This window comes from Antennarius striatus, chromosome 22 (genome assembly GCF_040054535.1).
Source record: "Antennarius striatus isolate MH-2024 chromosome 22, ASM4005453v1, whole genome shotgun sequence".
NCBI classification, from domain to species: domain Eukaryota; kingdom Metazoa; phylum Chordata; class Actinopteri; order Lophiiformes; family Antennariidae; genus Antennarius; species Antennarius striatus.
The window spans coordinates 9,042,965-9,056,794 of NC_090797.1; the positions used below are offsets into that span (position 1 = coordinate 9,042,965).

General features: G+C 38.4%; 1 protein-coding gene across 1 annotated transcript; it reads left to right on the forward strand.

Moving 5' to 3' along the window:
• The first annotated feature begins 3,018 nt into the window (after positions 1–3,018).
• Positions 3,019–10,508, forward strand: dclre1c (DNA cross-link repair 1C, PSO2 homolog (S. cerevisiae)). Its single transcript, XM_068307079.1, has 15 exons — positions 3,019–3,207; positions 3,303–3,354; positions 3,849–3,933; positions 4,397–4,456; positions 4,875–4,930; positions 5,209–5,310; positions 5,498–5,570; positions 5,866–6,006; positions 6,108–6,209; positions 6,611–6,747; positions 6,904–6,958; positions 7,087–7,175; positions 7,667–7,761; positions 8,655–8,741; positions 8,834–10,508. The coding sequence occupies exons 1-15, from the start codon at positions 3,099–3,101 to the stop codon at positions 9,610–9,612; spliced, it is 2,022 nt and encodes a 673-aa protein (XP_068163180.1). The 5' UTR covers positions 3,019–3,098; the 3' UTR covers positions 9,613–10,508.
• The last annotated feature ends 3,322 nt before the right edge of the window (positions 10,509–13,830 follow it).

Sequence of the window (13,830 nt, forward strand, 5' to 3'; positions counted from 1 at the left end):
GCGGGACTCGAACCCGTACCTGCCGTGTTCTGAGGCGACAGTGCTACCCACTGCTCTACCGTACCGCCTAGAAGCTAGTTTTAATATAATACACATTAAATATTACCGTACATTACTCACCTGCCTTGCTGTCCCAGGGCTAACTGTAGTAAAGTGAAGTATGGTTACATCAGTCTGTACATTTCTATGTGAAGCACTACAGGAACAACTTTGTCTATTTCTGATTACAAATCAATAAATTATAAATATGTAACTCCCTGGCCTTAAAATTAAAGTATTGTGTCTTTTTCTGGTAAAATCCCTCCAATCTGAGGACTAGTCGAGCAGTCCCACCCCTCATGTTACCATCACATGAGGAGAGTGTGACGGCCCTCCATGGTGATTAATCCCAGCAACAGAAAACTTCAGTCACATTTTAACTGGTCATGAATGTTACTTCAAGTAGACTTGTGAGCTCTCCTTCAAGTATGTAAAAATATATATAAATAAAAAATATAATTTCTGTGTTTTGGTGTTTTATCTTGAAGCAAAAAAAGCCATGCAGGATCAAGTGAATATGTATAGTTCCACTTCTGTCATCTTGTTCTTTGCAAAGTTTGAAAAACAAAAGCAAAAGTAAAAATGAATAAAATTCAAAAAAGGAAACACTTGCTAAAAAATTATTAAACCAAAAAAATTCCATTGTGCTTCCATTTCTGAAATGTTTTATTTATGTTAAATGACATCTTAATGGAGGAGGCAGTCAATAGTATACTGAGTTAAGCTGTGTGGGCGCGATCCACTAATCTATGGCCAGTTGTGGGCTTCCATCTGCATAATTACTGTACATCTTCTATGGCCAGCCTCCCTTTAGTTCAGGGAGTTTTTTACAACAGGTGCAGCAAAAAACAAACAAACAAACAAACAAACAAACAAACAAAAAACAGGTTAATAGTTTTTGGTGAGTGACTGGGTGAAGTGAAATGAAAAGAAATCACATATACTCTACAGCAGATTAAATTTATTGAACCAAAAGAAACATGATCACATATCAAGCTCACAAACTTCAACATTTCTTTTATTCAAAATAAAAGATTCATTACCAGAGGGGTATATCTGTACTTACAGTGTGCATCAAAATCATAATGTTGAATGCTATTAAAGTTGTATTGTACTAACAATGAGGTTGAGAACTGATTGCTTTAATACTCATAGACTTTAACTTTATGGACATCCTGCTCCTGGCATTCCCTGTTCTTACTGTAGTAAAAAAATGTATCATCTCGACGTTGGAGCTTCTTCACAAAGCCGGTGTCTGGCCATTTGCTAATCTAAGAGAGAAAGAGACAGGTTTTCATGATATTGAGACACCTCAATGGTTTACACCTGTTTCAACTATATTAAGACAGTAACACTTTGGATCACTATAATGTAGGACTGGGGCTGTCACCTGCATATGACAGTTCAACATTAGGGGTGTGACCTAGTCGGAACAAAGAATTCATGCTGTATGATTCTTTAACATCTGGGTAGCATGACGTATTGCACCTACTGTGACTAATCTGAGGTCTGGGAGGAGTTTATAAAGAAAAACTGTAAGTATTTTCAAGTTCCACGTAATGATTCTTATGATAGCATGACAGCCAAACAGATCACAAGTGTGGGATTCAGCACAGTTTTTCAATGAATGTAGTGTTGTATTGAATACAGTGTTTGTCCCTAACTGTTTTTGCACATTAAAACCAATAATCTTTATAACTGCCTTTTAGGCTCATTGTAATACTTTGAACTGATAAGCAGTGTATGAACAGTGTTAAAGCATGGACCACGTCAAGTTCCTAAACTACCTTATGAGAAAACATTACACCTCTTTTATGTCAGTAGCCCTACATTACTCCATTTATATAAGCCTTGTCATTTTTATTCTATATAATTTATATTTATTGTATTTATATCTACTGTATATTAATTGGTTACAGGCCCTCTTCTAAACTCTTAAGATCATTTTAAAAAAGGTAAACATAGGAACCTCCTCCAACTCTCAATAGTGGTGGTAATTAATCAAATTGTATAAGTAATGAGACATATATATATAATAACACTGAGATTATGGTATTTACCAAGACCCCTTGTTTGACTTGCATGTAGTCCAGTTCATCCCTGTATCCTGCCTGCTGGAATCTGAACAGATTCTCCACTTCTGCAGACCATCTTCCTGCTCTGTTCATCGACTTAGGCTTTGAGTTTTTATTGGCAGCAGAGGACATGGTGGAGATACTGAAATATGTCATAAATGGAAACAATTAAACCAATGTAGTCTGTTGAACAGCATTCATATTCAACCAGGAAAAAGAAACAAGTCATTTCATCACTGAACTTATGTGGTTTTCCTAAATTTCTTTAGGGCATGTCAATATATAGTTTACTCACATTAGTGTAAATTTGTCTTCCAAATTGCTCCCTGACGCAGACGATGTTATCTTTGGTTGCCTGGTTACGATAAACTTTCTTCTTCTGTATTGGAGGACAACCACCAGGTGGCGCCACAGCACAGAGGACAGCGTTGGTAGCTATTATAATTACATCCAAAGCTTCTTCTTCACTCACTTTTGGTGAATGTAGCCGTGGCCAGGAGGAGTTGATGTCATCAGGTGGTAACCAAGATCATGTTTCGACCCTGAACCACGACACCCTCCCATTGTCGGGCCGGCAGTGGTGGATAAATCACTGCCCATCTCCTCCTCCTGGCTTCCAGCTGAGCTCCTCTCTCCTGCTCCACAACCAGCAAAAGGCTGTCTCTGCTGAACAGCTACAAAAGAAACGGACTCCTTTGAGACAGTATTATTTTGTCATTCATCTAGAACTTGGAGAAAGGAAGAATACTTTTCACTGCTTGAACAGGGTTCAAGAAAGGAATGCAGACCTATAACTAGACAGCAGGTGGCAGTAGAGCCCAGTAAGAGCAGCGGAAACACCGCAAATTAAAAAGAGAAGAAGAAAACTAAAAATTGGAGGGAGGGGCTACAAAAAACACCGGCGATGTTTACTAAATATGATTTCTACGAGGAAAAGGTTGTTTCATAAATTTTAGGTGATACCTCAAAGATTGTGTCGTAAAAATGAGCTCATTTGCAGGTCGAATGAAGGAGTATCCCACAATCTCTCTGGATCGGTTCGACCGGGAGAATTTACATGCCCGGGCTTATTTCCTTTCCCACTGTCACAAAGGTGAGCCTGGAAGTTAGCTAGCATCAGCAGCCCGTGTGATGTAGAGCTGAGCTGAACGTCACGATGTGTTTCTGCTCCTCATCTGTCTGCAACAGATCATATGAAAGGACTGAAAGCACAAATACTGAAGACAAAACTACAGTTCAGGTGAAGACATTTTGGACAGTTGTGGTGACTTTAATTGAGATGTTAATAGGAGACTGTCGTATAGTTTATATTGATTAGAAACGTTGCTGATCGTGAAGCAGGACGCAATTATCACAGCAACAGAAGATATTTAAGTAACAGGACATAAATCTACAGTTCCGAACACTTGAGTAGCATTTTGATTTAATAATAGTTCTTACACTAAAGGTACTTGAATGCACAACGCTGTTTGTCTGTAAATTTGCATTTCATTTTTGTAGAATCTAAATAACAACACATGTTATTCTTTATTAACTTGTAATGAATCAGTAACAAAACCAACACTTAGAGCATGAACACCATCAGTGTCCCTGAATGCCTGTGTGTGTGTGTGTGTGTGTGTGTGTGTGTGTGTGTGTGTGTGTGTGTGTTTGTGTGTGTGTGTGTGTGTGTCTCAGAGAGAAAGAGAGTGACAGACTCTGTTGGCCTGATTTTGTGTTATCTTGTGGTTCCAGCCTTACAGTCAGACTCTATTGCTCATTTGTGACCAAGGAGCTTCTCCTGAACAATCCCAAGTACGCATTTTGGGAGGAATATATTGTAAGTTATTTCATTTGGAGTTGTAGCGTATAAGGAGTTTGGATTGAACAATAGCATTTGTTTGATATTTGTATAGCAATAAACAGAAATGAAGTACAGGATGTTAACATCCAGCTCTTGATATCAGAATGCAGAATGATATCAGAACAGGGGAATGTGTTTCAGCACATCTTAATTGACCTGTGGGATATAAAGCCATCCATTATTGCTCATAACTGCACCAACTTTCTAAAAGCAGGTTGCATAAACATACGGTTGTAATCTGTTGTTTTAGACCTATTTTTTAGTGGTTCCTCCCTGCAATGTATTCAGTATTTATTTTGATTTTTAAAAAGTTGTCTGTAGTAATTTCTATCACGTCATATTTTATGGTTTCTTTGCATTCAAGTATTTTGAGGTCAGCAAAATTCACTGCTTCCATGGAATTCAGACATTTTTTTCCCCCTTCTGATGAATGATGTAGGTTCCTTTAGAGCTGGAGAGCCCGACACAAATTTCTCTGGTTGATGAAGCATCTGGAGAGGTAAAAACTACAGATTTCATCATTTCCATGTCAATCCAGCGAGGTCAGGGTGTGAGGTCAGCACATGGGTGAATGGAGGGGAGGAGATTGGATGTTACCCTGTGTTGTAGTGTGGTGGGGCCAAGGTGTTGTGGTACATACAGAGACATTGGGAAAATGATGTGTCTTACTATGTAAGAAGGATGTACCCTACCCGCTAGATGTCCTGTGTTGTCAGTGTTTCTTTTTTCTCCTGGTGTTTATCCAGTATTTATTTATGTATGTCCGAGTAAGGATATGTGCAATTTCCTCCAGGATTAATAAAGTATATATCTGCCTATCTATCTTTCCGAGATGGAAAATTGATTCAATGGAAAACACATTTTCCTTCGACGTGTCCCTGATTGATGTCTTTTCATTATGTTGTTTTTTTGGACAGAAAGAAGATGTTGTTGTCACATTACTTCCTGCAGGCCACTGTCCCGGCTCTGTCATGCAAGTCAAACCATTTTCATTGATTTTCTCTATTTTCTCTTCTGTACCTTTCATCACAACACATGATAATAGAAAAATAACTGCTCATATCAGTTTATATAATTTTAGTCTATGCCCGATACTCGATTCTATTAGACATGAGTTTTCATGATTTTCTTTTGCTTGGTCACATTTAATGTGAAAATTTACTTCAATTCGAAATCAATTAAAAAAATTTTTTTTTTAATAATCATGACATCCCAACAAGTCGGTCTGAAATGTTGTGCGTCCTTGTGTAGGTTCCTGTTTGAAGGTTCCCAAGGAAACGTGTTGTATACCGGAGACTTCAGGTTGGCTGCTGGAGATGTCTCGAGGATAGAACATCTGCACTCCGGAGGAAGGTTTGGCTTACAGTAATCAATGTGTTCACTAACATCTGTCCCATCAGTTCAGGGAACAGCAACAAAAGTTCTGGAGACACAGACTTTGACTTTTTTGAGTGAGATTTAAGATGATGTATTTACCACCACAACTATCTCTACCAGGACTTTACACAACTGATGCTGTTTTATTGTGTCATACATACAGAGTGAAGGATATTTGGAGTATTTATCTGGACTCAACTTTCTATGATCCCCGATTCTACCAAATTCCCTCTCGGGTAAGTTTTTGGAAAGGGAGCAGAATTCACAGGCTTTGAACGTGAAGGATTGTTGACGTCTTTAGCAGTGACGCTCAAACACTTTATTCGACAAAAAGTTTTATGAATATAATGACGTTTATAATAATGTTTCAATTAATGTAAATGGATTTTTTTCTTAATCAGGTAATGAGGCAATATTTTCTCTAATTTATGCATTTTTTACTACATTGGCATGGAGGAAAATCAAATGCGTCAAAGTTTCACGGCTTCAGCTAATGTGTGTGTGGGTATGTGTGTGTGTGGGTGGGTGCAGGAGGTCTGTCTGAATGGTATCTTGAAGCTTGTTGGGGATTGGATCAGTCAGAGTTCGTACCATGTTGTGTGGCTCAACTGTAAAGCTGCCTTTGGATACGAATACCTTTACACCCACCTGGGAGAGGAGTTCAACTCACAGGTAACTCAAAGTCGCACACTCTTGACAAACACAAACATCATGCTTAAACATCTTTCATTGAAGTTCCATTAAATGTTTACATAGTTTGATTCTGCTTTCAGATTCATGTCAACAGTCTGGAGATGTTCAAGAGGATGCCAGAGATCCTGAGCTACGTGACGACTGACCGGAGGACACAAATCCATGCCTGTCGACATCCTAAGGTTCCTCATGCACTTTTTTTATGTTGACAATAATAGTTTTACCAAGTTACGTATAACTTGGTAAAACTTGGTGAGTCTCGAAACGCAGCGCACACATGGATGCTGTCAGCCAATAGCATGCACGTACGGTATCACATGACTACCTACTAAAAAATTTGCGATGCAGTGAAGCCATGCATCTTGAAGAGTGAATAAACGAGGGGTTACTGTACTTCAATGAAGCCCTCAAATCCTTTTGAAAATTTTATCAATGATCAGATGATTGATCTGTTAATATCTACAAATAACTCTGGTTTGTTTGTTTCAATGCTTCAGCTGGAGTTCTAGTGTCGTTTTCTTTTGTCAGTTAATTCATTCTGATGTGTGTGTTTGTGTGTATGCACGTGTGTGTGTATGTGTAGGCAGAAGAATTTTTCCAAGGAAGTCGGCTGCCATGCGGCTGTACAGCCCCTGATGGAACGCCTCTTCGTATCATCAGTATTAAACCTTCCACCATGTGGTTCGGAGAGAGAATGAAGAAAACTGAAGTCATAATACAGTAAGAGGAAGTCATTGACTTTGTGGAAGCAGGAACCCCTGTTTAGGGCTGACTACCTTTATAGTTTATTATATACAGGCTTGTTCCAGTCTAACAGAATAATGCATTGTGGATTACATTATAATGACTGAACATACTTTTGTGTTATTTCTCTAGAACAGGAGCCAGTTCCTTCAGAGCTTGCTTCAGTTTCCACTCCTCTTATTCAGAGGTATTTGGGTGTTTGTTGAAGTTATTAAAAATTATATGAGAAAGTTATAGTTAGACATCAAAACTATGTACAGGTAGTGTCTTTCTCTTTTTTTGAAATGCAAAGATTGAGTTTTCCTGTGATTTCAGCTTAAAGACTTCCTCTCCCACCTCCAGCCAGTCAACATTTACCCCAGTGTTGTCCCGATTGGCCGGACAGTGAGTGAGGTCACACAGATGTGAGTCAAGTTTTGTTCACTTCAGTTAAATGACCTTATCTAACAGGAAAAATGCCAAATATTTTCTTGTTTTAGCTTTTCAGTTGTGAGGATTTTAGGTTTTTCTTCATCTTCTGTGATTGTAAAGTGAACGTTGTTGGGTCGTCACTTAAAGTGATGATTAGACAAACAAATAAGAGTAAAATAGCAGACCTTTTAATAATGTTCTTGCGTTATGGACCAATCTATTAGTTTGTAGAGAAAACAATTGGCATATTAATGTGTAATTAAAATAACAGTAAGTTGTGACTCTAATTAAATCCCTAAACCCAATCACATTTTATAATCTCTACAAAGAGATTTTATTTGTCTACTCAGTAACTACTCTTACAAAATGATAAAATGAATGATGAATTTTAAAATGTCAAAAAAGTTGTGTTCACATTCCACACTATAATCATACATATAATTACATAATCATAATCATCATCTGACACAGTGTGTTTGAACAGGTTGAAAATGATGTGCAGGAAACAGTCGGACCAAGTGTTTGTATACAAACCTCTTGGAGTCCTCAAACGCAGCAGGGTGGAGCAGCCTGCGTACGGTGAGCGCCGACCCTAACATGCACAAATGACTGTAGCACAACAGCTGTGGTGCAAAATAACATCAATAACTACCTCTTGTAGGTGTGACGCTTGTTTTCAGAGAATTATGGGAGATGTGACAAATCAACCGAATGCTCTGCTGCAGTGTTTTCCAAACATTTAATGGTCATACAGATGTTTTTGCTTGTTTTTAAAGATATGTTCAGATAAGTGGATTTTATTTACAGTGATCCTTTGTTCCTCGCGGTTAATGCGTTCCAGGAACCACACGTGAATAACGAATTCCGCGATATAGCGATGAACTATTTATCTTTACATACTGATATTATACCACCTTCTATCTGTATCGTCTTTTCCAACACTCTTATCGACTGTTAAAAGCACTTTTGCGTCCCTAGAAGTCCGAGACTCACGGAAAGTAGCGCACTTCAGGATGCTGTCAGCCAATAGAATTGGCGTACGGTATCACCTGAATGCCTACCAAAAATCTACAATGAGGTGAAGTTGCAAGCGTTGATGCGAGAATGCGCGAGGGTGCTCTGTATTTGAATTCTTTGTCACAGTTTAGCATTTTCAAGCAAAAACTGACTGCATTTCAAAGTCTTATTTGTGAAATACAGCTAGTAGAAGAGAATTATAATCGTAGGTGATCTTTATATAAGGCACAGAAATATTTGTTATATTGACTTGCCAAGACATTTTCATGAGAACGTGGAATACCAAGATCACATTGCAAATATTTGACACCATTAAATTTATATCTTTAAAACAAATGATTACCACAAAAATTGAAATATTGTATGGAAAATTATGTTTTTGGTGAGATACTGGGCTTGTCATCAGTGTTTACCAACAGCTGGTTCTACTCTGTCTCTTGTGTTTCTCTGCTCAGATTCAGGCAGTGATGATGAGCTGTTTGACCGTCTGGACCTGGCACCAGTGAGAAAGAAGATTGGGCTAAGCCTAAAAACGGAAAATGGTGAAAAATATTGTGTTGCTTTTATTTTTTGTTATTTTTGTGGTTGTTTAATTGTGAAAATGTGAGTATAATTTCTGATTTGTTATTATTAGTGAAAGCACGCAGTCCTCAGAAGAAAGCGCCGCCTGTGTTTTTGGAGGAGTCTTTAGCTGTGGAAGTCACGGATGAGCAACCCATGACATACAACTATATGGACTGTGCTGAGTCCAATGATGAAGAGGAAGATGAGAAGGAAGAGAAGTTTGAGGGAATGATGGAGGAGGGGCTGAAAAGGTTGATACAGAAAAATGAGATAAATAAAGAAGATGACAAAAATAAGACAGAGGCTGTTGGACACGATTCTAATAATCCTCCGAAATGGGAGGATTTCTTCACTATAGAAATGCTTCCTGACAGCCAGAACAGCCTCAACAGCCACAACAGCCAGAACAGCTTCAATGTCCAATCCTGTTGCTCCGTCCTGAGTCCCTCTGCCTCCAGAATGACCGGTTCACAGACCCCAGATCTGTTCAGTGATGAAGAAGAGCCCCCCATCATTGACGAAAACTTCAGCCTGACCCTGTCCACCTCTTTGTCAAATCATTCCTCCCAGAACTTGGACTCATCTTTACCCGACACCCTGATTCTCCAACCAGAGCAAGGTGGGCGGGAACAAGGACACCTAAGGACCAATAATGTTTCTCATGAGAAAGAAAGCAATGACCAAAATGTTCAGTCAAACGTGGAGGAGCTCCCTGACTCTCAGACCTCTTCAGACTTTGATATTCCCTGCACACCAGAGTCAAAAATTCCACAAGCAAATGAACTATTACAGATGTACAGGAAGCTGGCATCAGGGGAGGAACTGGACACTATAAAAGGTCTACTGTAAGGATAACGACCAATGTGTCCCAAGAGTTCTGCATCTCATTTGCAAAGATGCAGATTTGTGAGATAAAATCCACACCGTACGCTTCCAATTTAAACGTTAAGCCAAACCCCATCACAGGTACACTACTAGATAAAGTCAGGGAGAACTGGTGATCTTGGTATGCCTCAGTACTCCCAACGAAAAACAAAAATGTCTCATCAAATCTTCTGGGTGGCATGTTAGACCTGAGGTAGACAGAGTCTACAGGTTTGGCTAGCAGTGTCATTTTGTGGACCAATTACTGTTAAGTTTGAGGCTATGGTGTTAAATCCTACAATTAATCTCGATGTTTAATCATTCCAAACAGAGCAGTCTGTTGCTTATTTAGAGTACCTTTAACTTCTCTTACAATCTACAATGCTGGTTATACAGTATGTCTGATGAGCACCAAAAGCTTTTTTATTACCTCATCCCAAGCAGAATCCATTCTCCTGCATCTACAGTCATACCTCTAAACCACACACACACGCACCTCAGAATATAAAGTAACACACATTTCATTCCAGTGCACTTAAAATGAGTCTGTGGCCTACATGTGTAGACACCTGTGTATTTCACAGCTGAACATCGTCGACAGTTGGTGGTTTGTTAACACTTCACAGTTGTGAAGTGAAGCTAGTGATGTCAATTGGCTCGTAAAATACTGATTTAAAGCATTGAAAGTTAAGATAAACTGGTAAATAAATTAGTTAAACTTGACAAATGAAAACCAGTTATTCAGCTTTGTTACAAAAGTGTGCAGATATTCAGCAACTTTTCATTGACAAAAATCCAAATGCATCAAGTTCATTTTTGTTTAAATAAAATACTTTCAATGAGTATGGAAGACTTATTTTTGCAATTTTGTTAACAAATGTATAAAACATGAAATTACTCATTAAACAGTGTGATTTTTGCATTCCACATGCCTTGGACTTGAAAAAAGGTCATCTAAAATGTAAAGTTCTGCATGTCAGATGTGTATCAACAACACAAAAACACATGTCACACAGGTTTGATTAAGTGACGCAAATGCTAACACCTTATCATGGGGTAATGATACCTACTACTTGGAATTTATTTGGCAAATTCTTAAAAATGTAAATATATTCCTCCCCCAGATTTTAAAAGAACAGAGAGCACACAGCATCCTACATAAATCTTTGTCAGATCATGCAAAATACAGGACCCAAATATAGGCAAAACTAGGGGCAGGAAAAGGTGACATCCAAAAGCATCTGAACTAACAATGAAAAAAATTCAGGGAGAGATGTGACCAAAAACACGGAAACACAAGTGGCAACATTAGTGAATCCAGACCCAAATTGCCCTGTAAATGATGGTGAGCCGGTAGAGTGAAAGGTTATGGTCAGGTTTCACAGGACTTGGTGCTTAGTTGTTACTGAAACTACATATGAAGCGTGCCATCTGTAACGACTGGTATCTTAACAAGTGAATTCACATTTCATGAACGCAGCAGGGGAACAGTAGTGAAATTAAATTTTCATAGCTCCTCTCTTACAGTCTTTCATTAGTTTCCATGCCACAATGAAGTCTAAAAACAATAGAATTGTGTCAGGTGATTTGTTATTCACACTGGAATTCAGCTTTCTCATGAAATAGGAGAAGCTGCATAGACACAACTAACTAGTCCCTAATAGATTGAACCTTTGCCCTTGACTTGATTCTTCCTCCATCACAACAAGATAAAATAAATCATGCAAAATGAAGAATGGCTAATCCAACTTTGCCACCTACTGGTGAGCAGTTCAGTGGGAAGTCTTTTTTGAATTAAACATGAGACATATCCCTTAAAATGTCAAATAGTTTTATACGGCGAGTAATTTTAAAAAGTAAAAAAGTTGATAAAAAGAAGTGGTAACATACTGTATTTGGATTAAATCAACTCTCTTTGCAAACTATGTGGTGCATTTGCAGCCTCGTCATTATCCCTCCATTTCATCCCCATTGCTCTAATTGAATCTGAGCGTTCTCTTGATTGCATAAGACGAGCGTGTTTGTGCAACCCTCTAGGAAATACGGATTTGTGATGAAGAGATTTATTACCGGGGTTCCAAATGAGCCAAGAGACTGGATTTGTGAAATCTCAACACCAGTATTTTTGCTAGAAGACATTAAAAGAGGATGACAAACCAGAAACATGTGCATGAATATGCAAAACATGACTAAGGGGAATCCCATCTAAAAACCCACATGTATTTGTGCTTCATTGGTGCATTTCATGTTATTTGATCTGTAATGCAACGAATTAATAAGTCACAGTTTGAACATGAAGAATTGCTTCTGCCCATGCTCCAAACATTTGCCTAAGCAAAGGTGATGGTTACGCGTGACTTCATCGCCCATATAGCATTCAGCAGCAGCTGAAGCCACTCAAACATGGAGTTCTTGTCAACAGTAACCACACCCAGGTAAGCTAAAGTTTTATAATCTCTCCACTTTTTAGTTTTTATTGAAATCAATCAAGAATAATAAGGACATTTTGGAAACTCCAGTTTTTGGAAACTCCAGTTTCCAAAATTTGAAAATGTGACACATTTTAGTATACTGCATCAGTAGGTAATCTGCTGACAGATAATATGCTTCTAGTGAGAAGATGGTGGCAACATGGCAACCTCAGGCCAAAGACAGCCAAGCCTCCAGTGAGGCCAAGACACTGATCCTCATTGACCTAATTTCTAGTCTGACTGCAGACATAGAAAGTACTTGTGATTACTTTCCTGACTAATCTACGGTCTCATCTTAGAGTCAGGAGTTAGAACGACTCCAGTTTCTTCCTTTCTCACTTCCATTCAATATCCCTCTGCCCTCAAACCCATCTTCTATTTTAATGAATTAATTACAACTTCTTCATTCACAGTGTGAGGCAGAAGAATCTATTCTTTCAAGGCAGCTTAACTAGAAGGTGTTCTGACCTGGAATATTTTATGTGATTTTCCAAGGGGGATTACAAGAGATGGACAAAACAAACAAGCAAAGGTTTGTGCTTGTTTTTTGTTCCCAGTTAAAGTACATTTGTGGGATGTGAAGAAACTACTTTAAAGTTGTAATGATGCTTAAACTAATGCCATTTCTTTTTCCAGCAAGTTTTAGTTATTGACTCATTTTAGACATTAACCCATAGAATGTTTTATGAAAGGTCAAACACAGAGTGACCTACAGTCATGAAAGAGAAATGGTGAAGGAATCCCTTTATATTGTCACCAGTTCAAAATTAACACAGAATTTGTCAAGTAGGATTGAATATTTTTCCACTACCTTTTTTTCTTTAAAGTGAGGAGATGGCCTGGAACCAACACTTACAACGTGATAACACTTCTATTGATCTATTATATTTCTGGAAAGTACTCCGTAAAGAACAATGTACAGTAGTTTGGTATTAGTGACAAAAAAGAGTTTAGTGGTTTTAGTCAATTAAAATTTTTTGACCTTCAAAAGAATCTCCTGAGGAGAACAGTTCCATTTTGATCAATTTAGGGGAATTACCATCGATGTCTGTTTTTGCCTGTGGCCCTTCAAAAAGCTGGCATCTCATCCAGGGTGTATCCTGCCTCGTGCCCTTAGCATGCTGGGATAGGCTCCAGCATGCTAAGGGCACGCATGTCGGATAAGCAGCCGGAAGACAAGATGATTATGGACATCTTGTCTTCAAGAAGATGAATTAATTTCTTCATATTCTGTAGAAGATTTTTGAAGGTATTCAAATTGAGCAACTCTGATGTCTGATGTCTAGAATATTTTGGGACATCTGAAGCAAGGTTGTGGTGAACTTTGAAGTTTTTCCTCGAGACATTCTACTGAGCCCCAATTATATTAATGTCACAGTTATGCTTCATTGCTCTATTGATCAGCACCCTCAAATCTCCGTATCTTATGTAGATGGTTATGAGTGAATATGGGTTGAATAATTGAATAATTTGGAGTCCACGGTGGTCAGTAAAAGTAACTTGGAAGAAAATATTTTGTGCATTAAATGAGGAAAATTGTCACAATGCTGTATATAAATTACTCACTTTTGATTAAAGTATTAGAGACTGATAAATTGTATTTTAGCAATAAGGCCACTTGTCTGCGCACCTTTCATAATTCAACATACTGTATGTGATCGTAGTCGCCGCAAGGGGGCGGTAAAGAGAGACTTTCCGCTGACGTCTGGAGGCTCCATTCACCACTAACGGC